At 36.4% G+C, this 27,540-nt stretch overlaps 2 protein-coding genes across 3 annotated transcripts in view; both read left to right on the top strand.

The window, feature by feature from the left end:
- The window catches only part of LOC128247344 (uncharacterized), a 96,640-nt gene that overhangs the window by 36,028 nt on the left and 33,072 nt on the right, over positions 1-27,540 (top strand). Inside the window, exon 4 of the mRNA XM_089348761.1 lies at positions 11,068-11,107. Coding sequence (XP_089204887.1) covers positions 11,068-11,107 — 40 coding nt within the window. The remainder of the gene's footprint in view (positions 1-11,067; positions 11,108-27,540) is intronic.
- The window catches only part of LOC149136493 (uncharacterized), a 60,905-nt gene continuing 53,901 nt past the window's right edge, over positions 20,537-27,540 (top strand). The window contains exons 1-2 of one of the 2 annotated variants that reach the window (XM_089348763.1): positions 20,537-21,410; positions 22,410-26,653. In XM_089348763.1, the coding sequence (XP_089204889.1) occupies positions 21,167-21,410; positions 22,410-22,423 (258 nt within the window). In that variant the 5' untranslated portion in view covers positions 20,537-21,166 and the 3' untranslated portion in view covers positions 22,424-26,653. Of the gene's footprint in view, positions 21,411-22,409; positions 26,654-27,540 lie in introns of those variants that run through there. The other variant, XM_089348762.1, reaches the window with a different exon arrangement.

Below are 27,540 nucleotides of genomic sequence, written 5' to 3'. Positions count from 1 at the left end.
TTTTATTGAATAAATATCTAACTTTTCTAATCTCCACAATTACAAACATCCAACCACTGTCATCTAAATTTAGGAAAAGAGATCATTTTAAGAAAAATAGGGAAAGGAGATATATGAGTAGCTTCATTAGTAAGTTAGTGTTTGAAGGGAGAGATTTCGATTGGGAGGAAGATATGGAAAGAGGAAATTTGAACCCCATTTTTGTCATTAACAAAGACTCATCTGGAGGGTTTTATTGCATGTAAACCAGTTTTACAAACTCTGTCTGCTACTACAAGACAACAGAAACATGCTAGTAAAACACAGAAAGAAGCAATAGCCGGATGAGCTAAAGATGTTACCAGAAACAGACAATATGCTGAAATCAAACAAGCTAAAGAAGCAGCTACAAACCCACAGAAACACTTGATGAAGCAGTAGTCATCAGATGACCTAATGGCACTGCTGAAAAGCAGCAGACAAGTTGGCTGACAACCAGAACAAGCAGCTGCTTTCAAACAAAGAGAAATGTTACATATTCACCGTTTCAGGCAATCTCAGAGAACAAAATGAACAATAAAAGAAATGAACATTCTTAAAAAGAGTTAAGTAGCTTGTTGTCAAGCAATCAAAGCAAATCTATGACAGTAAAAGCGAAATAATTTTTCCTAGAAACCAGCATTTTTTTCTTGTGACACTTGAGCCAAGTATTTTTATTCAAATGTTTAAATGTATTATGAAAACTAATGGACCATCTATAGAGTAAAAACTGAAAGCTATTTTAATCATGAACATCTTGGTAATATTATTATACTTGTGTGAGTTCAAAATACACCAGTGAATGACTAAATATTAATATATGAATGAGCCAGTAATATAATTTGCAGTTTACTTCTGCTGATTTGTGAAGAGCAGAATTGATGGATCATGGACAAAATACCTTACAGTATTTATATTTCTTCATGTTCTAACTTCAAATCTCTCTGAGACCTGACTTAGCCTTGTCTTCTAGATTTGACACAATAAGTACTAGTCAAGAATCGTATATTTTATCACCTGTTTTACTCATCACCACCATCAATTTGGGGTCTTCTACCAGGCATGACTATGTAGTAAGAAGTTTGCTTCCAACTGCATCATTCCAGGTTCAGTCTCACTGCATGGCACCTTGATCAAGTGTCTTCTACTATAGCCTTGGGCAAACTAAAGTCTTCTGAATGGATTTGGTGGAAGGAAACAGAAACAGACCCATCATATGTGTGTGTCTTTGTGCTTGTCCCAGCACTGCTTCACAATTATTGTTGATTAGTTTATGTTCGCATAACTTAGCAGTTTAGCAAAAGACTGACAGAATAAGTACAAGGCTTTAAAAAAGTGCTGAGGTCAATTCATTTGACTAAAAACTCTTCAAAGCAATGCCCTAGCATGGCCACAGTCTAATGACTGTAAAATGTAAAAGATAATATAAATATGTGGTCTGACCAATAAGTATCCTGACTGTTGTCATAGTAATGAAGCTAAAGCACGCAGAATGAAGCCACTTAGCACAGATTGACCTTGAACACTGCTGTGCATATGCACTAAGTTTTACCATTCTAGCTCACTTCTGCTTCCTTCCAAGCACTGCTTGGAAGGAAGGTGTGTAGCATGTCATCATCGCATTGACCATGACAGAGAAAGTTGAGCAGAGAATCAATCAAATTTTGCTGAAAGCTTGGTGATACCTGCTCAGAGGCCTATGCAAAGTTTTCAAAAAGTTATTGTTCTCAGTACAATCGAGGAGATTTTTTGCAACTGAAACCTGAGTGCATTTTGGTCAGCTGAAAGCAGTTTTGGCACAAACTTGGCAGACATGTGTCCCATATCCAAATCTTCAGTGATAATGGACTGAACTGAGCCATAACTAATCTGCACATCCTCTGATAATTCATGGATGGTGATTCGACAACTTACGTTCACAGCTGCATACACATCTGCAATGTTTTTCTCAGTTCTGCTGGTTGTGGGTCACCCAGAACATTTGTCCCTATCGACATTTTTTTGGCCATCTTGGAAATGTCTGAACCACTCGTACACTTGTGTGTGGCTTATACACTTTCTACAACTTCTCATTGGCCTCTGAGTAGGTATCGTCATGACAACTTTGTCATGGTCAATGTGACGATCACATGCTACTCACCTTCCTTCCAAGCACTGCTGTAAACAGTGGAAGTGAACTAGAACTTTAAAAATTAGTGTGCATGCACAGCTGAGTTCAAAGTCAATCTTTGCCAAGCAGCTTTACTCTGCATGCTTTAGCTTTGTTACTAAGGCAACAGTCCAGATACTTATTGATCAGACCTTGTATATTGTTAGCACCATTTAATATTTGTTTTTCCATGCTAGCATGGTTTAACTAGGAGGAAATTGAGGCAAAGTTTTGTGGTGAGATGTTCTTCCTGTTGCTGAGCCTTGCTTCAATGTATGTACGTACATATTTGAATATATGTATGTATATCATCATCATCATAGTCATTTAATGTCCATTTTCCATGCTGGCATGGGTTGGTCAGTTTACCTGGAGCTGGTAAGGCCAAGGGCCACACCAGGCTCCATTGTCTGTTCTGGCATGGTCTCTATGGTTGGATGCCCTTCCTAATGACAACCACTCCATAGAGTGTACTGAATACTTTTAACGTGGCATGTATATGCATGCCTACATACATACACACACACATGTATAAAACCATAAAAAAGAGGTATGACATCCATTTCACAACCTTCTTTATGGAGTATGATTTCAGCATTGAAGAAATTACGCATACATGTTTGCATTAATATATATGCTAAGCATTATACAATACAGTTGTATATTCACAAAGATCCCAGCATTGCCATAAGAACACAGAACCAGATACTGCAACAACTTGGGTTTCACTGTCCCACAGCTCTTCAGTATTCTCCCAAAATGCCTGAGAGACCTACATGAGGTGGATGTAGGTGTCTTCAAAACAAAGCTAGCTCTACTCTTGTCAAGAATTTCAGATGAACCCACCTTGTGGCTAGAAATACAGATGAGGATAGCAACATCAAACTCCCTTGTTCACTAAATGCCACATATCAGAGGAGGTTTTAAGTAGTGAAAGTGTAGTATAGTTCTAAGTTCAGTTCCACTGCATAGCATCTTAGGCATATGCCTTCTTCTATAGGTCCTGGCTGACTAATGAAACTGAATTTAAAGTTAAGACACTACTATATATATACTAGCTTAAAATCCACACTCTGTGCAGACTTTTAAGCTAGCTGCTGCAGAGGTCTAATTGGGCCTGTGGTCCAAAACGAAAGACAGCTAAAAAGCATGACTATAATATGTCTATAATGACTTTATGCCCCAATGGTGTTTGATCAGAGTTTAAGGACGGGTGAGAATTAATTTTGTAATGCAATCATTCTGTTGTTCCAGTCCCAATTTACATTCCAACTGTTGGCCAATTTGTCCCAAAGTTCTTATCTTGATGTAAAATTAAAGCAAATGTCATTTATCTCCCCTCTTGATTTCTGATTTCATCTGACAAACAGCAACCCATATGCTTTTAAATCAGATCCCAATGCTGAATGTTCAAGAACCAAATAAAGGGCAGCTTTTCAATCTCAGGGTCATCCTAATTCCAAAAAGGTATAATATAACTATGTAGAGCAAATGTAGACTGAAATGCAGGGATCTTAAACAGACAGAATTTTGCATTTATTATTATTATTATATGTATATATTATAAAATCGTCTTGCTCTGGGATTTGGAAACGTAACTTCAAATCACTGTTTAATTACACTATGAGGGAATTTTGTTTTTGTTCAAAACTGAGTCTATTAGGGGAAAAAAATAGGTTATGCTCATATACATTCAACCAACTGTGACATCAGAAAAACAAGTGACATCATAAGTGAATCAGCCAACTAACTGTCAGAAAAAACAATTGACCAGGATATTTGCTAAACATATAATGTCCTTAAATAATCAACCAACCACAGCATTGGACACAGACAAGTTCAGACTACTGTTGAGCATGAATGTATCATCAGAAAATATGATAAACAAACAGTGCACTCTGGCAGTCAACCAACCAGAACGCTGGACCACTTGTTGACAAAAACAAATGTCATTGAGTGAGAAGCAAATCAGGACTTGAAGCTCTGTCTTAAAAACCTATATGCACAACAATATCAGCTGAAAACCTAATTCAAGTTCCACAAGTAAAGTAAATGATGAACAATTCTCCTTCACACAGCATGATTGGACTTGTAAAAAATTATTTTGTTATTCCGTAAAATCATCATCATATCAAATTGATAACATAACTTATTACTGTGAAACCTATTCTAGCATTTATTATTATTACTATGAAATTTATTGAATATTTGAACTCTCATCATTTCTTAATGCTATGAAACTTATTGAAAACTTAAATTTTCATTGTGTAATTTTGTACTGAAACCTATTGAAAATTTGATTTTTGAACAGATTTTATTGCTATGGAACTTTTCGTGTGCATTCTCTTTTAAACTCTTATCTTGTTTGCTTTTTCTTTTCCTTTACCATTGAAAGTTTTTTAAATAATGAAACTAGTATAGTATTTCAATAGACTTTAAAAAATTGAATTAAAAAAAAAAAAAACCTACAATTCATTTTAAGACCTGATTACATTTTCAACTCCAAAACTTGGATGCAAGTAAATATCTTTTTCCTGTTTTATATAATATATATGCCAGCATGGAAGATGGATGTTAAAAAGGCCTCTGCCAGGGCTGTAGCCAGCCCACTTATGTGTACCTTTCCTTCACTGGACACTAAACTCGCTTGCGAAGACCTATTGAGGCAAGTGAAATCAAAATCGAACAAAATTCGACGACTGGCACCAATGCCAGAATCTCCTTCATTGGACACTTAACTCGACTTGCGAAAACCTGTTGGGGCAAGTGAAAGCGAAATCGTGATGGCACCTGTACCAGTGGAGCACTAAGAGCACCATTCGAGCGTGATCATTGCTAGAGCAGCTGTCTGGCTTCCGTGCCAGTGGCACGTAAATAGCACCATTTGAGCGTAATCGTTACCAGCGTCACCTTCCTGGCACGTGAAAAGACATTCAAGCGAGGTCATTGCCAGTGCTGCTGGACTGGCTCCTGTGCAGGTGGCATGTAAAATACATAATTTTGAGCGTGGCCGTTGCCAGTACCACACGTAAAGCACCCACTACACTCTCCGAGTGGTTGGTGTTAGGAAAGGCATCCAGCTGTAGAAACTCTGCCAAATCAGATTGGGGCCTGGTGTAGTCAAATCATCCAACCCATGCTAGCATGGAAAGCGGACGTTAAACAATGATGATGATAATATCTGTATATATAGATATATATGTGTCTGTGTATATATGTGTATGTATATATATGTATATATATGCATATATGTATATATATGTGTATGTATGTATATATATGTATAGAAATATGTATATATATGTGTGTGCGCATGTCATCTCTTATGTCCCTGCCGTAAGGCTTCACTTCCACACATGCCAGCTTAATTTAATTCGTCCTTACTTGAAAGGCACCTGTTATTTGCATTTGTATTTGTGTACCATTTTTCCGTTTTTTCCTGTCCTTATTTTCGTATACATTTGCTGCTTTCTTCCAAGGAATCTAGTGCCCTTAGGCTAGAGTTTCCTCAGGGCTGGCCAGATTGGAGCAGTCTTGCGTAGAACCAGCCGAAGCTGCAAAGATGATCTTGAACTCCACTGAGGAAAGCAAACTCCAAATGACCCATCCTAGTTTTTTTCTTGTCCCTTTTTGTATCATCTATTGCATTCTTGTCCCATTTTTTGCATTCTTTTATATATATAGATATGTATATATATGTGTGTATATATATATATATATATAGCAATATATGCTGAAAATATAGTGATAAGAACCGTTGCACCGGTCCTCCCTTCCAAATGCAACTAAAAGCGTATGTACCAGGGAACATGTATGTATGGGAGTGTTTATATATACATATATGTATGTATGTATGGGTGGGTGGGTATATATATGTGTCTGTCCTCCTCATATATAGTAACAATAACAATTGACTCTTCGGTGTGCATGTATAGACATTTATGTATGTACATCTAAACACACACATAGGTATTTATGTATATCTGTATATGTTAAAGTATGCATGCATATGCATATATATGTGAGTTTTTATGACTCTTTATATGGTTTTTTTTATATGCTTTTATATTTATATTTGAATTTTGTAAACTTCATGAACTGAACTTTGTAAATCTCTGAAGAGGCCTAGAGAATCATGCATGTACCTTCACTGCATCCATTTCATCTACCAATTACTCCAGCTTACTGGAGTTATATAGATAGAATGAGGCATGCCACCTCTAGGCCAAAACAGCTGTAAGACTTTGTCCCTTCTTCGGTCACTAGATGTCCTTTTGAATTTTTATTTTTAATATGACATGGTGCGTCATATATATATATATATATATATGTGTACATATATATTTATGTATATATGTACAGGCCAATCTCTCTGACTTCGCATCTCAGTAAAGTTATGGAGTGAATCATCAGAAAGAAGTTGATAATGTTCCTGGAAGAAAATGACCTACTGAACAATACACAGCATAGCTTCCGTCCAGGAAGAAGCTGCCTCACACAGCTTTTACAGCACTATGACTGGGCTTTGAAGCAGCTGTTTGACCAATTAGATGTCAGTGTGATACACCTTGACTTTGTAGAGGACATTGCTGATAATCTTGGAAAGTGGCTGCATGACTTCCTTAAAAACAGAAGTCAAGTAGTTTGAAGCATTCCAATGCCACTACACTAAAAAGATTGAAACAGTGCAGCAGATGAGCTATAGGGATAGGCTGAGAAAACTACTGCATTTCTCCCTGGAGCAAAGGCATGAGAGATATGCAATAATATACATATGGAAAATCCAAGAGGAGCTAGTACCTAATTTTGGCATTGAGTGTTATACAAATGGCAGAACTGGCCACCATTGTATTGTACCAAAGGTACCATCCACTCCATCTAAATTCAGGACTAGGTACTGCAATAGTCTAGGGCTCAAAGGCCTAAAGCTCTTCAATGCTCTGCCACAAAAATTAAGAAATTTGCATAAGGTGGAGATAGATGTTTTGAAAAAGGACCTAGACATCCTCCTCTCCACAATACTGGATGAACCAACAGCCCGACATGGGGTACAGATGAGGGCAGCAGAATCAAACTCCGTTATACACCAAATGTACCAACAGCTGGGACAAAGGCACATACAGGAAAGGTAATGTGAAACATCCAGACTGAGGAAGTCAGAAAGACCATGGCGGTGCTCCAGCATGACCACAGCCGCATGGCTGAAACAAGTAAAAGAGATGTATGTATGCGTGTATGCATATATGTGTGCATGTATGTGTGTGTGTATATGTATATATATGTGTGAGTATGTATATATATATATGTGTATATGTATATATATGTGTGTGTGTGTGTCTGTATATATATATATGTGTGTGTATATATATATATATATATATATATATATATGTATATATGTGTGTGTGTATATATATATATATATATGTATATATATGTGTGTGTATATATATATATATATGTGTGTGTGTGTGTATATATATGTATGTATAAATATGTACGTATATATATGTATGTATGTATAATATAGGTGCAAGCACGGCGTAGTGGTTTAGAAGTTTCCATTATATCGTCCTCCACCCACTAGGGAGCAGTCTAAACGTAAGCCGAAATGATTGTCGTGCTAAATAAAGCTTACAGTACACATTGTCTTCTCTATGAATTGTTAAAAATATACTAAATGTGCACTGAGGAATTCCTTATGTAGATCCTGCGACTAAAGTGTAGTACAGCAGATGACGCCTGGTAACCGAATGTGGTGAACATGCTCTCAAGGCACACTATTAGTTACATACCTCAAAACAAGGTTTGGATACTACAACTTAAGGTATCCTGTCAAAACTTTAATTTTAAACTTAACCTAATATATCTATATATAGATAGAGAGAGAGAGCTTCTCACAGAATTACCAGTTTTCATTAATGTTTTATGTAGTGTTTTTGGTACCGAAAGACTTTTATAGAACAGAAAAAAATGTTTGTATTCGGATTTATTTCATGCAAAAAATTGTCTCATTTCGATAATTTCAACCAATCACTGACAAGTATTCAGCTGATTACAAGTTACTCCTTTGGCACTTTAAGCGGTGTAAAGCGTATTTAATCTCCATTACTTCTGACATTTTGCAGCGGCAACACACGTGTGTTCGTTTTCCTTAACCCTAATCGACTTGCTCCTTCCCTCAAAAACCATGCCTTGTGCCTATAATAGAAAGGTTTACTAGCTACTGCCAACATGCTTCAGCCATTTTTTGACAAGGAAATAATAATTTTATCACCGCCGAGATTCGTTTGTTTACGTAGTCAGCACTTAATTTTGACGGCTGAATGGACGTCAGTCATTGGTTGAAATTACAGAAATACGACAACTTTAACATGAAATAACTTGCGATGTAGGTTTTTTTTGTTAAGAAGACTAAGAGAAAAAGATGTTTTATATGACACATTCTACCAGTGTCCCAAGTTTCAAAGTGTTTCGTTAAGAAAATACTGGTGCCCCCGTTTTGAACAAAATCCCAAATTTCAGTAACATTGCCATTACACTGATAATAATCGAAGAAAATCAAACGAAATTTATACTGAAATGTTACACATATAAACATTATACAAATTTAGAACACAAAACAATAAACATTTTCAAAGATAGGAACGAAATATTAATTTTGAAACGTTCCAAAAATATGTACGCAATACAGGAAACTTGCTACATTCAATATTTTATCCACTCTTTTCACTAAATTCAAATATTGCTGATAATTTCAATTCTAATAAATTATTTCTCCTGGCATTTTTGCACCGGTTACAGTTATTGCATCTGCAGGAATTCTGATTTGTGTTCCGTGGTGAAAATCTTCATTGTGATTAAAATGGCACCAAAAGGAAAAGAATTGTCTGAAGATTTGAAGAAAATTATTTTTAATTTGCACAGGAATGGTTTAGGATACAAGTTAATTAGCAAACGAATACATATTAGCGTAAACACAGTTGCCAAAATAATTCAGAAGTACAAAGCTACTGGACGGCTAAGAAATAAACATCGTCCAGGTCGCCCTTCTATTTTAACTGCGCGTGATATTCGCCACATCCAACGATGCGTGATGGACGACAGGCGTCGTACCGCTTCATCTTTGGCCCAAGAACTGTCTTCTGTAAGTGAAAAGAATGTATCCGCTCAAACAGTTCGCCGAAGTTTGAACCGGTGTGGTCTTCGTGGACGTATTTCTCGTAGGAAGCCTCTCCTCACTACCAGGCATAAATCAAGTCGTCTTTCTTTTGCCGAAGCCTACGTAAGTAAAGGGAAGGAGTTTTGGAATGAAATTCTTTTTTCTGATGAGACTAAAATCAACCTGTTTGTGTCAGATGGTATTAAATGAGTATGGTAACGACTAGGTGAAGATAGTGACAGATGCACCGTGCCTACCGTGAAGCAAGGCGGCGGAAGCGTTAGGTTTTGGGGATGCCTGTGTGCGGCTGGTGTGGGAGGACTCAAATTTATTGAGAGAACAATGGGTTCAAGGCTTTATTGTGACATATTGCAGAAAGCAATGTTGAAAAGCATCAAATAAAAAGGTAAAGGCATTGCCTTGACCTACCATGTCACCTGATTTCAACCCAATAGAACATGTGTGGGGTGTTTTGAAAAGGAAAGTTGAGGAGAGAAAAAGCCCCGCAATGTAACACAGTTGAAGGATATCATTCAGGATGAATGGAAGTCGATTTCATCGGTTAAATAGGGAAATTTATTTGACTCTATGCACAGAAAGCTTAATGCAGTCATTGAAAGCAAGGGCGGTCACACCAAATACTGAATATAGCCAATAATTCTCTGGGGGTGTACATATTTTTGTATCGTTTGAAAATGTTTATTGTTTTGTATTCCAAATTTGTATGTATGTATAATATACTTTATTCTGTATAAACTTCGTTTGATTTCCTTCGATATTATCAGAGTAATGGCAATTTTACTGAAATTTGTTTAGGGGTGTACATACTTTTGTGATATACTGTGTGTGTGTATATATATATATATATATATATATATATATATATATATATATATATATATACACACATATATATATATATCACATTCTGAATCCTTGCGTGTGCCTGTTGAACGTTATTAAATATAAAACTATAAACATATTTATATGAGTGTATCCACATACACATTTATAGAAGTGTTGCAGCAAACTCAACACTACGAATTATTTTAAATACAGCAATATCTTTTGTTATCGTTAACTGTTCTCCACCATCGAGTAAAAGTTTTATAACCGAAAACAATATTAAGACGGAAATTTTACTATTTTATCACACTGAAAGGTTAGAGGCCATAACAAATAATCTCCCTTGGGCTGTTCTGCTAAGATAGAAGAATTAATTTACTTACAGGTTTTGCAAGAGTCACTAAATCCCTTTCCTGATAATGCTCTTGTTCATATGAATGATATCAGAGTGAAATGATGAGTATCATATAATGTAGAAAAGAATCGAACAAATATCATAAAATATGATACCACATCTCCCTATTCTGTGATGTATTTGTATAGTATCTTGTTCAAAGCAATGATGTGAAATTCATCTTCCCTTCCATCTATCCTGGTAGTAACACTGAGTAGAAATTTGACCAAATATTTGACAAACATGACCATCACTTCAAATGTTATATTTAGGATTATAATATTCATGCCCATTTTAAGAGAGTTATGTGTGGTTTGTAAGTGACTTAGCTACTTATTTTAATAGTTTAAAATGACAGCTATATACACTCACTCCTCACACAACTTTCAGGAGTCCCATCATACTGTCCTATTTTGCTTACTTGTTTATTTTAGTGTCTAACGAAATTAAAATGCTTTATATATTATTTAATATAGAATATGTTTATTTTTTCTCCAGTTGAAAACTCAAAATCAGATAAATGAAGAATATGATGTTGGTAAGTTTGAAGTTCTTATATATATATATATATGTGTTTGTCAACTGGAATGTTGTTGTTTCTTGTTTTCAGCTGGCTGTTTAACTACTCCAGGCAGTTGGATGAGACTTTTTCAGCTTTTATTATTGTAATAAGAAAAAGAAAAATTATTAAGGGTGGAGACTTCAATGGTCATGTCGGACGTCGTGCTGGAGGCTTCCATGGCATACATGGAGGCTATGGCTTCGGTTCCCGCAACGAGGAGGGAACCAGACTGCTGGAGTTCTGTGATGCAACCGATCTTATGGTCTGCAATACCAACTTCAGGAAACCTGCTAGTCACCTAGTCACCAACCGCTCCGGCAGACACTCTAGCCAAATCGACTACATCCTCGCCAGAAATAGGGAAAGAGGGCGGCTTATAAATGCCAAAACCTACCCTGGCGAAGAATGTACCCCACAACATAGATTAGTAGTTAGCGACTTTGGGATCAAGGCAAAATGGGTGCCCAGAATTAGACCGGCTTGGAGGAGAAGGGTGTGGAAGCTTAAAGACCTTGCAAATGGACAGAGACTTAGAGACAAGTTACTTGAAGCATTTAACGAAATAGAAGGGGATATAGCATTATACAACGTGGAAGACAATTGGAGATTTCTGCGGGACAACCTGTTGAAAGCCACCAACCAGATTTGTGGGTGGTGTAAGGTCCCCTCCCGACCCAGAGTAACGTGGTGGTGGAACAAGGAGGTAGACAGGGCTATTAGACAAAAGAAACAGGCTTGGAAGGACTGGAAGAACGGTGGTAGCAGGGAATTGTACCAATGTGCCAGAAGGGAGGCTAGGCGACAGGTTTATTTAGCCAGAGGGGAAGCAGATAAGAAAAGATTTGCCAATGTTCTGCGCCGTGAGGACCAAAGACTCGAGGTATTTCGTGTTGCAAGACAGTGTAGGAGAGAGAATAGTGATGTTGTAGGAGAGAAATGTGTTCGCATGGATGATGGTACGCTTGCACTAAATGAGGATGCAAAGAAAGAGGTCTGGAGATGCCACTACGATAGATTGCTTAATAAAGAGAATGAATGGGAGGAAGAGAGCCTGCCGTATGTCGACCCAATAGAGGGACCAGCTATCCGAGTTGATAGTACCAGGGTAGATAAAGCAATTAAGAGTATGAAGACCGGGAAAGCCCCCGGCCCATCAGGAATCACTGCAGAGATGCTCAAAATATCTGGCAGTGTTGGCTATAGCCTAGTCACCTGTATTACGAACCAGGTGATACACGAAGGAGTCATACCAAATGACTGGTGTAGCAGCATCATAGTCAACTGCTACAAAGGTAAAGGTGACGCTTTAGATACAAATAATTACAGAGGCATCAAGCTGTTAGATCAGGTTATGAAATTTACAGAGAGGGTCATAGCCCAACTAATTAGGGAGCGAATCAATTTAGATGAGATGCAGTTTGGGTTCATGCCAGGTAAAAGCACTACTGATGCCTTATTTCTAGTGAGACAGCTGCAGGAGAAATACCTAGCTAAGGATAAACCTCTGTACCTTTCTTTCGTTGACATGGAGAAAGCCTTTGACAGGGTCCCCCGATCCCTTATCTGGTGGTCAATGAGGAAACTTGGGATAGAAGAATGGTTAGTGAGAGCTGTGCGAGCCATGTACAGAGATGCTGCCAGTAAGGTGAGGGTTGGAAATGAGTACAGCAATGAATTCCGGGTAGAGGTAGGGGTCCACCAAGGTTCCGTCCTCAGCCCCCTCTTATTTATCATAGTCCTCCAGGCAATCACAGAGGAGTTCAAGACAGGTTGCCCCTGGGAGCTCCTCTATGCTGATGACCTTGCCCTAATTGCGGAGTCACTATCAGAACTAGAGGAGAAGTTTCAGGTGTGGAAGCAAGGTCTAGAATTGAAGGGCCTTAAAGTCAACCTAGCTAAAACCAAAATCCTAATAAGTAGGAAGGTAGATAAAACACAAACCCCTTCAGGTAGATGGCCCTGCTCAGTATGTAGAAAAGGAGTAGGTAGTAACTCTATAAGATGTACCCGGTGCAAGCTATGGACACATAAGAGGTGCAGCAACATCAAAGGCAGGTTAACTAGCAAGTTAGTTTTTGTTTGTGGCAGATGTTCAGGTGCAATAAAGACTGTAAGCAAACAGGAAACAACTTCTATCTCATTCCAGGGTGAAAAACTAGAGGTAGTCGATAGCTTCCGCTATCTGGGCGACCAAGTTAGTAGTGGGGGTGGGTGCGCTGAAAGTGTAGCTGCTAGAATAAGAATAGCCTGGGCAAAGTTTAGAGAGCTCTTACCCCTGCTGGCGACAAAGGGACTCTCACTTAGAGTAAAAGGCAGACTGTATGACGCATGCGTACGAACAGCCATGCTACATGGCAGTGAAACATGGGCTGTAACTGCTGAGGACATACGTAAGCTCGCAAGGAATGAAGCCAGTATGCTCCGTTGGATGTGTAATGTCAATGTGAATACCCGTCAGAGTGTAAGTATCTTGAGAGAAAAGCTGAACATTAGAAGCATCAGTTGTGGTGTGCAAGAGAGACGATTGCGCTGGTATGGACATGTGGTGAGAATGGATGAGGATAGCTGCGTGAAAAAGTGCCACACCCTAACAGTTGAGGGAACCCGTGGAAGAGGTAGGCCCAGGAAGACCCGGGCTGAGGTGGTGAGGCAAGACCTTCGTACATTGGGCCTCACCGAGGCGATGACTACTGACCGAGACCTTTGGAAATGTGCTGTGCGTGAGAAGACCCAGCAAGCCAAGTAAGATCGTTGCCAGTGCCCCTGGACTGGCTCTTGTGCAGGTGGCACATGAGATGCACCATTTTGAGCGTGGCCATTGCCAGTACTGCCTGACTGGCTCCCGTAGGATTTTCGAGTGAGATCGTTGCCAGTGCCCCTGGACTGGCTTGTGCGGGTGGCACATAAAAGACACCATTTTGAGCGTGGCCGTTTTCGTGCGGGTGACACATAAAAGCACCCACTACACTCTCTGAGTGGTTGGCGTTAGGAAGGGCATCCAGCTGTAGAAACTCTGCCAAATTAGATTGGAGCCTGGTGTTGCCATCCGGTTTCACCAGTCCTAAGTCAAATCGTCCAACCCATGGTAGCATGGAAAGCGGACGTTAAACGATGATGATGATGATGATGAGGCCCAAATAAGTGTTTTTGTGATGGTTTTTAGTGTTCAGGAGTACTGAAAACCCCTACAACACTGCTGATCATTCTCCTTAATATTATTATTATTAAGGGAAGTAGGTGGTTATAGAAATAGTGCTTTGTGATATTGACTTATATTGGTTTTAAATTTTGGCACAAGGCCAGCAATTTCAAAGGAGAGAATAAATTGATTACAACAACCCAAGGGTTCAACTAGTACTTATTTTCTTGACCAACCCCACTACCACCAAAGGTTGAAAGGCAAAGTTGACCTCAACAAAATTAGCATATTTACTTATATTCTTAGTTGAAATACCAGTGGTGTCAGTTTTGCATTCCCTCATTTTAGAGTTTATGAAGTATGCATTAATCATGTGTGTTGGAATAAATGCCTTGCAATATTTTTCTGGTACTTTCTTCATTCTGATTTTAAATCCCACCAAGCCCAATTTTGCCTTTCATCCTTTTGGTGTCATTAAAATAATGTGCCAGTCAGGTACTGGTATAGATTTAATCAGTTAAACCGCCTATACTCCAAAATTTCAGGCCTTGCGTTTATGTTAGGAACAATAATTATATTACAGTCTCATCCTCTAATTTTTGTTTTCATTCTTTGCAGACTGCTATCATGAGTCAAGATTTTTTTTTAAAGACAGTTACTTCCTCCAGAATATTTCTTTCAACATTCATAGATTTTCTTCTACTGTAATTACTGTTTTGTTCACTGTAGTTGATGCTAACATTATTATTTTTTGAGGACATTAACCACATTGACAACTGAAGAATACTACATGGGTGGGAGCAAAATTCCAGAAAATAATATAAAAAACGTAATGAAAGAGAAAAATAACATTAGTTGGTGACCATTATAATTTTGTAATTGGTAACTATGAAAGACAACTCCAGATATTATACCCTTGTTTAGGATTTTCAGTGGAACCATAATTTCATCTCCTCATACATGTTGAAGTGTTAGTGAGTGAATCACTAGCAGTTGTATATTTATTAGCAGAGAAAGGGTGGGAGTGGGAATTACATGATAATAATGGTTATGTTGGGTAAAATATTTTTTTATAGAACTTAACCTCTTTTCATACTAACCTGCCTGAGATTGTCTTTAGTTCTATGGTACAAACTTTTACTTAAATGTAATCTAAACCGTCCACCAAAATTTCATGTAAAGGTACCAGTTTAATATTGATAAAAGTTGTTTTAGTAAATTCTTCATTTTAAATTAATTGAAACAAAGGCAATATATTTCATCAAATTTGGTAACAAAAGGATTTAAAAGAAACTGAATCAAGTTTAAATTAGAAAATTGAAGTAAAATCACATATAACAATTAGGAAAGAGAACAATAAGCTAATGATATTTTGGATTGTATTGGCCACTCATGGATGTTTGATCATTTGTGATGCCAAGAAATAAGGTTTTCTTCAATAAATTTGAAAGAAGTTAATCACTAAAGTCAGTTACAATTTCTTGCAAAATTTTATGATGTTTGATGTGTGCAGGGTTGGATTTATAGGGGGTGCAGGGGGGGGGGGGGTAATTGCCCCAGGCATCTAGATATTGGGGACCCCTGCTAAGAAGGGTATGTAGCACTCAGTACAGGGAGCCGTCTACCACCTCCTAGCAATCGGGCATGAAGACATATCTTCTTAAAAAATGTAATGAATCCTCTTTTTATGATAAATAAAGACTTTGCCACCAAATAATTCAATTAAAAAACAGTTTATACCCAGTCCCAAAGCACTTAGAATTTGCAAGGGAATTGTAGCTGCTTTTGGGACAACAGAGAAAAGGGAAACAACAGAACACCCCTGACTATGTATGTATGAGCGTGTTTGTGTGTGTAAGTATGAATGTATAAAGAGATTGATAGAAAAATGTTATTGTCTCTAGGCGAGAAATTCTTCCAACACTGAGCTTGACCTTAGCTTGACCAATAGCGGTTGAAGGCACTGACACATACATTTCTACTTCTCAACTGGTCTTATTTTATGAAGCAAGTAAATAAAAAAAAAAACTTTTGAATTTAGTTTTAATGATAAAATTACATCTCTCAACAGCTAAAAGCATTGTATTTCAGCTTTAGAATTATTGCATATATATTCGAATGCTTCATTAAATAGAACCTTTTTCTTTCTTATTTTTTGCCATTCTGTCAAACACTTGGAATTACTATATGGAAGTGGGGCAAAATTGGTAACTAGGTCAAAATGAATAATTTCTGATTTCTTATTTTCCCTCATTTTGTACCATTCCATCATCTTTGGGAGTAAAATTTGGTCAGTATAGGTTATGTAGTTGGGAGTAAAAATTGGTCAGTATATTTTACATCAGGGGTTCTCAACTGGGGTCCATACAAAATTTCTGGAGGTCCTCAGATGGAATGCAGTAAATTGGTTGTCCACAAAAATTTTTCAGGGGTTATGAAAAATTGTGCTTTAGACCAGTAGTTTTCAATGTGGACCCTGCACAATGGTGTACTGAGACTAAGAAACTTGTTTAAAAAACACCCTGAAATATGTTGCTAGAAATTCTATCTTTACTAATTTATTTACTAGTTTACTTTTCAAAACAAGAATAAAGAAAAAATGGGAAGCCATTTAAAAAAGGAATTTTTAAAATCCACGTCTTTTAAATGTTGGTATCTCCCCCCACTCTTTCTCTCTCACATACTTATTATATCTTTGGAACAACAACAACCACAAAAATTATTTGCTTCTTTTTCGTAATTTTCTGTCATTCATAGTGAAAGAAAAGTGAAACACTGCAAATAGCTGTGTGATAAATGAAATTTGAATATTGAAAAAGTGTATCTATAAAGTGACATTTTCAGTCATCATCAAATTAAATTATTTGAAATAGATGGGTTTTGAGATTTAAATTTGGTAATTTTCTAAGATTTTGATTCTTGTGTATAAGGGGCCCACCAAACATGACGTGCCCCCCCCCCCCATGTTTTAAATCCAGTCCTCTGTGTATGTGTGTAAATGAGTTAGACTACTGTTTGTGTTTAACAGTGGCAGTAGTGATGGTTGTAGTTATTTATTGTGGAGGCAATAAGTCAGCTGTTAGACTAATTGTTTTATGTCAGCATATTCACTTCAAATGAGATCTTTAGCTACTATGATAGTGTATGTTGATTTTTGCTGATTAGTTGAATGCATTATCATCGTTATACATTTAATACATATCAACCCTGATAGATTAGAAGTTTTAACTCCTGGTATGATTAGATCTCACCAGAATAAATCGTAATTTAAATGGTATATCTAATTATAAATCAGTAAGTGAAACAATGAAATGATTTTAGGCTCTTTGGAAGAAGTCTCACATTTCAGACAAAACCCTTCAATGCTTTCATAGTAGTAGCTTAGCAAGGGCTTTCAGTGTTCAGGAGAGCACTTGAATTGACAAGTGTGATAGGCCAGCGGAATTTTTAATTAACAAGTATGATAAGCCAGAGGAATTTTTGCATCCAGGAAGAGGGAGCAGGCTCTCATTCTCTTGCAACATCTGTTTCATAGTAAGCAGATGTAAAAAAGAAAAAGAAAAAAAGTAATATAAATATATAAAATAGACATATATTTTTAAGACTGCACACACTATGCCATTCCTTTTTATAAGAAATCCAAATTTATAACCTAACAAGTTTTGAAGAAATTATTTAAAATTTTAGTATTATTGTTCCATTTTTATTTACTGTTGAGAGATTGGCAATAGGAAGGGCATCCAAATAAAACAGTAAAAATAATAAAGCTTAATATTTCTCATTTTATTCCACTCCCTTTAAGATTTTGTTCAGACAGAGATGCTGTCCAGTTAAAATTTATGCAGACGTTTATTATACTAAAACATTTTTGGTCATACCAACTGTTAGTTGGGTTAGGATTAATTATTCCAAATAGTAATTTTAGAATAAAACAACGTGACAGCAAAACATTAATGTGAAAGTACGAGAGTTATCGAGTTTTTAAACCATTCAAATAGCTTTTATCAACAGACCAATGAGAAGCGGGTAGACGGTAGAAGGCGGTGGTCTACATGAGATTGTCTCTTTATTATATATTTTTTTGCTAGTATTTGATAGCGTCTGATACGTGACAATAATCCGTGCTAGATCGCCAAATTGGCCTTCATTTTCAATTCTGAGGCTCGCTAGTTCTTTTCTTTATTGTTCGCCACAATGCCGGCTAACTGTATAGTGAAAGGCTGTCGCTCCATTCAGAAGAAAGGCGGGCCGATTAGCTTCTACCGACTACCATGGAAAAATGTCCGTTTAAGAAATGAGTGGATACGACGCGCTGGTTATGATCCGAATAATTACGATGAAGTGAAGCACATTAGTCGTGACCATCGAGTATGCAGCAGGCATTTTTGGAACAACCGCAAGGAAAGTCCTTATGATCTACCGACGTTTTATTTGGGTAAAGAAACTATCTATTAAAACTTGGTTTTCTTTCCTTTTTTTAATATAATTTTCACTCTTTACCCCTCTCGTTTCTCTTCTCTTTTCCTCTATCTATTTTGTGATAATGAAAACGACTAAGTAGCTTAACACACATACACACATACAAAAACGAATTTTGTGTATATGTCGTCGGCGTCCTGAAATTTCTACCTCAATTTCATTGGTCGATGAAGCTAAGTTATCGTGACGTCACACGAGTTTGAGTGGGGATGAGTGCTTATACTTCCAGCGCTTGATCAAGCGTGGAAGTAAATGAGTTATGCTGTGTATGATCACTTTCATTTGTTTACAAATATAAAATATTAATAAGCTAGCATTAGTAAACAGCGATTAGCCTCATACGATAATGCACACTCACACACATATATATGTATGCGTATGAGTTTAAAACATTGAGAAAGCACTCAGTACATATATATTTATCGGTATGAGTTGATGTTAAAGGTAACTGTTCCCAAATAACAATACTGATTTCAATGAGATGTGTTGTGTTCTAATGATAGCAATGTAAATTGATCAATGGAACGTTTCAGTTAGTTTATACTTTAACCCTATAATACCGATGTCATGCTGGAGGCTCTAACGCCAATAGACTATCAACTAATTTATTGTTTACCTTTTATATCGGTCTGGTAGAGATACAGAATAAACTGATGCATACCTCAGATATTTCCCCTCGTTTTTTCTTTTAAGCATCTATATATTCCTTTCTGTCAGAGAATTTTATATATAATAACTGTCCTGCATTAAGATTTTTAAAAGATTTAATTTCTTAAGATGAGGATAATAGTCCGAAAACTATAATCTTATTCATATCTCAGCTTCGAATTTAGATATGTTAGCTATTATGTTTAATTTAAACTTCTAATATGTGCGATAGAATTTGATGCACCAGTATTTTTCATCATACATGAAGTTCAGAAGGAAATAGTTTAGGGATTGAAAAGGGAGCTAGTTTAGGGATCGAAAGAGTGACAAATCTAATAAAAATTCAGAAGAGTGACAAAACTGTTTGGGAAGGGTTCAAACATAAAACTTTTTCATTGGTAATTCACTTCATAATCCTGTAATATTAGGCATACAATTATTGACTTAACCGTAACCGTTAAAATAAAAGGATTAGAGTGTTTTTAGGAAAATAGTTCTGTTGAGTCTGGAGGATTTGGCCGTTTATTCAAATGTCAATAGCGAAGTTTTATTTTTTTTTATTATCGTTTTGTCTATAATGGATGAATACAAATTTGCCAAATCCCAGAAAGGTAAGGACAAACTATCCTTTAGGGAGCACACCTACCGACACCAACGATCTCGGGACTAGAATCATTACTTCAGGTGCGAGGACAACATCTTTAGTGGTTCTGTAACCCTTCGTGGAGTTCAACTTTTTAATGCACATGGTGGTTGGGTATCCGAGAGAAAAAAAAGCACATAGTCATGCACCGCTTCCAGAGAGAAAGTAAGTAATACAAGCTCTTGATGAACTGAAAAGTAAGGATTGACACAAACATAAAAGCAAAAAGAAATTGCAATACCTTCCTCTTCGCGGGATGTAATATTAACTTAAAAACATGTAATGTCACTCTTTTGAAGGGATCCCATCCTAAACACGTAGTTGATGCATTTTCCATCACGGATATTTTTTTCTTCGTGTCATTTCTTGTTCTTATCCCGATATATATATATATATATATATTATATTTGTATATGTCTTTCTTTCTGTCTCTAAACTAAAGGCATATCTTATCCATCGCTTGTTGATAAACATGTCCCAAATAAATATTATTTCCTCTTACATCACTAGAAATTAACTCACCAGATGTCCCCAAATTAAGAATTAAAGGCTTGTAATAACGAGAATAACATGAGATATTTAAAAGTTTATTCTGTTTGGTTTAACCTTTTTATCCTTAGAACTTTTCTCAGAACTAAGTTTTACGCACCTCATTTGAAATGAACACAACGTTGAATATTGAGTCAATTATTCCCAACTTTATACTTTATTGAGAAATCAACTCTTATTTTCTCACTGAATTAATACATTGCCTTCCAAAACTTATCATGCTGTTGCACGAACAATTCTTACATTTTCGGTAAATCAATTTCCTTACGAATTTTACATTTGGTTGAAATAATTTTCGTTTTAATGATTGTGTACAAAAAAATATTTACCTACTTACTATTCTAAGGCAAAATTTAAATATTGGCCTCGAAAGTACTTTCCATGTAAAGGAACGTTTTGTATCATTCCAGTTCGTTAAAAGAATCTATCAAGTTATAATTGCAAGTTCAGCTACATTAAGGGGAGAAAAAGTGAACTGAAATCGGGAGTTATCGTCCATTCATTCAATATCATAAGGTGGCGCTGCAAACTGTTTGGATAGCTGTGTAAGCAACAAAGGCAGACTTTAGTGTTTATCATGGGTCGAGCACGAAAATCATTCTCTGCTAAACAGAAGTTGAAAGTGATAGCCTATGCCGAAATACATGGGAACCGAGCTGCTGGTCGACAATTCACTGTCGATGAGAAATCGGTCAGAGAATGGCGAAAGCAGAAAGATAAGCTCGAGAAACTGCCGAAAGTAAATACAGCTGATGATAACATGCAAGCAAAAGAATGGCTGTGTGCTATGCAGAAATGCTGTTTATACATACCGAAATACGGTACTTATAAGTTCTGCTTCTCACTTCATAACTTCTGTGTACACATATATGCATGAGTGTATATGTATCTATTTGTGTGTATTTGTATATTGGTTGTTATTTTTTCCCCTTCTTTCACTATGTGCCAGAATTGGTAAGAATTATTCTATAGTAAAATTTTACCGATCATGCCCTACAGATTTGCGTAAGCTGGAAAATTTAAGAATGTATTAGGTTTATTTGTTATTCATTATATTCGTTCGTTATATTCCACTGCTACTGAATTTCGTTTTACCATAATATATTAATGTTAGTCTCTTCTTGGGTTGCATTGAGAATTAAAAAAAAAAGTTAAACATCCCAATCAGCTTTCTTATATCATGTATGACTACAGGGGCTAAACAACAATATTCTAAATGAGATTGAAAAAATAGAGGGAATAAAATGGATACCTAGATCACTTAGACAATATTGTAGTGATTAAACGCAAATTTTGAGTGAAAAACGAGATGATTATTCACATTTCTAGTGGCTTGGGCAACAAACTTGTGCTTCTTAGTATCTTCTCAAAAATCTTTAGGGAGATTTTCAATCTGGTAAGGAGTTAACATCTACACTTGAGAATATACATTTTTAAAATTAATTGCTTGATGTTAGTCTTGTTATGGTTGTTTCCTTTTTACTGTATGATGCTAGGGATTGTATTCGACAAACTTAGATCTACTGTAGTAAAGTAGTTGTTCCGAGAGAGATTTTGGGAACAAGCTGATGAATTAAGGTCCTGATAATTGCTTAGAAATATCGACCTTTTGTTTTTATTTTCGTGACCAGTACGTTTGTATTTGACATTCTACGTTTTACTATGTTTTTCTCCAACGTCCCTGGGGGTTTTGCTTGTTTTACTGAAAAAGTCGTGAAACGAGCTTTCAAAATTCTTTGTTAGTGGTGGGATTTCTTAAACAGAAAAAAAAACCCAACCAACAGAAGGTTGATAATTGCATCCAAATTTTTTTTGTACAGATCAATGCCATTGAATAGTATATGTTCTTGGTTGAAAGTGTTTCCGGTATGGAATCTTTGAAACTAAGCTTGCAATGCCAAATGACTACTATTGAACGTTATTAAATCTGTGTAAAATTAATATAAATAAACAAAAAACACATCGATGATTTTCGTTGGCATAAAAAATATCTCGCTATTACCACTTTCTTCAGTTATTCCTTTTCGGGGTTTTACTAAAATCCGTACTTACCTCCCTTGTTCCATTTAACTGCATAGCGAACCACTCAGTTTTATGTGCACCTTGTTGAAAACCTGTAGAAATAACTTTGATTCACTCTAAAACAAGACGTGTATGACGTTGGAATGGTCATGACTTTTACAAAAGTATTAGTGGCACCTGAGAACTGTTCGAGTATAGAATCAAAGGTGGATTGTGAATTTAGCTATAAATTTTACCTTACAAAAATTTCACCACAGACATTTAATGACATGCGTGGATGACGTGTGTATAGGAAAAGCTTCTGAAAGTTGGTTCATTAGAGTAGTGTGTTCAATGAGCTTGAGAACATTTGGTAGGGTATAGTTACATGAAGATTTTAATTGTAGCATACTGATAAAGGTGACTACAAAGTACACTATTGTATTACAGTGATGGTAGAGATTGTTTTAATGCTTTTCTTATTTTGATTTTGTCAGTAGAATTAAAAATGATGCTTCCAAATACATGGAGCATTATGAGTTTGGTGGGAAGTATGTTTAACCCTGTTGCATTTAAACTGGCCATATCTGGCCAAATAATTTACCTGCTTTACCTTCAAATTAGCCAGACCTGTCCTCACACACATGGCCTACAATGTTATTCTAATCATAAATAATCATGTCATTAAAATCTCAAAGCTCTATGGCAATGCACGATTAATTCATATCAATATGAATAGATAAGCATTATATTTGTCAGAGAAATCTGAATGCTAAAGGGTTAACGTTTTCCCCATTGCATTAATGATATTAATGAAACGGTTCTTATTGACACAGTCTTCTTAGTGCATCTTAACTCTGACATATCTATATTTGTTCAAAACTACATACTTACTAAGTGCATATTTAATTATATAAGTAGAAGTTTGTTTCTTCTTTTTATACAAATGAATTGTTTTTCCTATATTTATACCTTTCTTATATAGAATGTAAATTGTGTCTCTAAATCTATTTTAGATATTATTTCATTTCATCATATTTCATTATTTTCAACTTCTGAATGAATCAAAACTAACCTGAACAAAATTGTCATCTAATTGATCTATATAAAATCATCTATTGCAATAGAAGATTATTATTTATATAAGAGTAGAATATGATACCTTTTGTCACATGTCATGCAGGACAGCAGCAATTAATTAGCTGCAATCTACTCTAAATGGATTCTTTCATTATGATTTACTTGATTTCGTGCATTCCAAAAGTATCCAACTTTATTTTTTCCTACTAAAACTAATGTCATGTGGGCAAAATCATCTGGATGGGAGGTAACACCACGTTTTCTGTGCATGCATGAAAATTTTCACGCAGGCAAGCCATGTCATTTCCCAGCTGTTGTGCTTAGAATACAGGCATGTAGTATCTTCTTATCAGATTTTCCTTTTCACAAAAGATGACTATACGCATCGAGCAGAGACCATAAACCCATGTCTCATCATGGTTTTACACACTCCAGCATGTCCTGAGTGATTTCCATGCTTCTGCATTTTGGGGGTGAATTTCACTGACACTATTTGCATGCACAAATCTTGTTAAAATGGAATGCACTGAACTTGTGCTTGTTCACACTTTGTGAGCAATTTCCTAGCTTGTTACACAAGCTTGTTTTAGACTATTTGCCAGACCTTCTGAATGAGCTCCTCATTTCAGCTTGTGGATGGCCTACCTGAGCATGCCTTGCTCTTCACTGAGGTGCAGTCATGTTTGAAGTGCTTGTTATCATAGATCATTAATATGTCTTGTCAAATAGTTGCTATGATGCTACCTGTATTGAAAGCCATGCACTACATGTCACAAAATATAACTGTATGGTTGTGTTTGAACCAATGGTCAATCATTTCATGCAAAAATCAACCTGTGCAACCACCTTGCTATTTTGCTCTGTATATTCAAATGTTTACCAGGTCCCAAGGCAGCCATTGTATATCATATATGTGTCACACTTTACAATCAATATTAGTCTTTTGAATATATTATTGATGGAGTAAATTATTTAGTATGCAGTACTGTGCTGAAGGAGTAAGCTCTCCTTTTAACCCAGAACTACAAAGTATACATTTTTAATGTGCATGAGTTAAGAAAACATCACTATTAAAGGACAGTTGATGGTTTCATCAGTAGAGCCTATAACAAAATGCTTTGAGGTATGTAAGCTATGTTTCCTTATATTGTAGCTTCAAATCGCCCCAGTATCAACTTTGCACTTTATCTTTTCAGTGTTATAACAATTAACTATATTGTCTCATAAAATTAGTTTTTTTTGTAGCCAAATTAGAAATCAATATAATAATGACTAAATGTCAGATTAGATTGAGGACTTGATTTATATCTGTAACTGTTGTTGTTTAGCTCAAAGTCAGTCCAGATCAAAGCAGATCTATGACTAGAGTTATTCCAACCATGACCTACCCATTGTTTTCCTTTAATCTGAAGGCTCAGAACAACATTATCTAATGAGTATTTTGTAAGATAATACTGTGTGATTTGGGGGGATTTTCTTGCTATTTCAAACAGACCATGTGACCAGTCTGTGGCTCTTAAGAACGGTGTATAACAGAGATTCTTGTTTTGAAGCCACTAAGTGTATTCTACTGCCATCTAGTTGAGGTCTATACTGTGCACTCTGACATTTATTGGTTTATGTGCAACATGAAAGTCTGGATATAATCGATCTGTTCTAGTAACTACAGTCAAGGTAAACTCAATTGATTCATGACAGTTGCTGTTCCTTTGCATTGCCATTCATGATGTGCATCTCAGCATGTTCTTCTGCACTAATAAGGCTATTGATGCTGCAATTTTTATAAATCTGTGATTAATCTAATGTATTACTTGCAGGATTAGTGTTGAATAATTTTTGGGGGGGCTAATCAAAGGTCATAAGGTTTGCAGGTGCTCATTGACTGGTGAGATGAATGCAGTTGATGTTAATGTTGAAAAAAAAAAAAAAACTGGTCTATGACTGCAGAGAACTTCTGAGTGATGTTTGCTTAGCATTTTGCTTTCTTTACTGTCTACTATTTGTACTATAAATATCTTAGAGGCATAACATACAATTACTGATATTTTTGTTTTTGTGTATCTATAATATTGAGTATGATGGATACTTTTATTTGATTTTGCTGGTGAGGGATGCAGTGGAACTGGTATGTGCTTCTTTTCATTTAATTGTTTGGAAACAACTAAGTGGTTGGAGCAGATGTTTGGGAATGGCAGGATTTGAGTGATATCTTGTACAATTATAAAGATGGGTGACTGAGAGAATATATCTTTGTTGTATACCATTAAGTAATTTGTAGGTTTTGATCTCATATTATTGTATTCTGTATAGGTTTGGTGTTCTTAGAGTTAATATTAAAATGTATGAACCCGAAGTTAAAATTCTAGTTCTGACAGAGACTATGCACTTGCAAAATACGTTTCAAAACAAAAACGTTTGCGCCTCTGCTAGTCGGGTCTCTTCATACGTATATCTGAAACTCCCCTCACCCGCCAATTCCTCTTTGTGGAGTTGGCCTCAAGCACCAGACCATGCAGAGCCCCCAAATCCCATTTCCGAAACCAGCTTAAAACCACTCTCCTCCGCTGCTCCATTGACCCAAATACCTGGGAGACAATCGCCAAGGACCGCCCAAAGTGGCAGCGTGTCATCGTCAAGGGATCGAACCAGATGGAAAATAACAGGTATCAAGAGGCAGAGATCAGACGTCGAAGACGCAAACAGTGACTCGCACTACCTACCCACCGCCGGCCAATCCTCTGCGATAATTGCCCCCAGCTCTTCTATACCTGAACAGCCACCTCAGGCATCGGCACCCTTCGCGTCCATCAGGATAAAGAGTCCTAATCACTCGCTACAGATTAACTACTCGGATATGATTTAATGCCAATGACGACGGCATTGAAAAAGTGGATTACTGAAGTGATTGCAAAAATAATTTTTATTTTGCATGAACATCGGCACTTTTGTTATTAATTTTATCAGTCCTAAATATATAGTTTCAGTGAGGTATATCTGTTTCAGTTAGTTTAATTACATAATTAATACGTAAGGTATTTAGTGTGTATTATCGAATGAATAATGTATCAATCCTTCTGTGATCTTAAGAAAAGAATTACGTTAAGTACTTGTTATATCTTCCATTGTTTCTCTCTGGAAGAATTTGTGATTTGAACATTATAAATTTAATCGCGACAAACGGAAATTTATCAATTCCACTTGTAGATTAAAATATACGTTCTATTTTTAAAATTAATTTTTTATGATTGCTATTCTTAATATATTCTAAATTAAGGTGGAATTTTGAAAAGATGCGGGTGTTAGTGAGTTTCTATGCCGTTTAAATAGTTCTATCGACCAACCAATCAGAAGCAGGTAGATTGGTGGTTTACACGACGTATCTTTAGGGTATTTTTCCTTTTGCCGTTGCAGATGTCATCTCGAAATTTACAAAAATTCATGTAGGCTCGCTGATTTGCATAACTGGTTTTATTCTGCGGTTTGCTACAAATGCCAACCAAATGTATAGTGAAAGGCTGTCGGTCCCTTCAGAAGAAAGGCGGACCGATTAGTTTCTACCGACTACCATGGAAAAATATCCATTTAAGAAATGAGTGGATGCGACGAGCTGGCTATGACCCAAATAATTACGAAGAAGTAAAGCATATAAGTCGTGACCATCGGGTGTGCAGCAGGCATTTCTGGAACAACCGTAAGGAAAGTCCTTATGATCTCCCAACGATTTACCTTGGTAAAGAAACTATCTATGAAACCTGCTTTGTTTCTTTTTTGTCTTCAATTCATGAGCATAATTTGTAGTCCATCTATCTCATTGTTTCTTCCTTTCTGCTTTGTTTGGTTTGTTCATAGCTATCCAATTCGTGCTGTTTT

Source organism: Octopus bimaculoides, chromosome 3 (genome assembly GCF_046866305.1).
Source record: "Octopus bimaculoides isolate indiv1 chromosome 3, ASM4686630v1, whole genome shotgun sequence".
NCBI lineage: Eukaryota > Metazoa > Mollusca > Cephalopoda > Octopoda > Octopodidae > Octopus > Octopus bimaculoides.
This window is presented reverse-complemented; position numbering and strand designations above follow the sequence as displayed.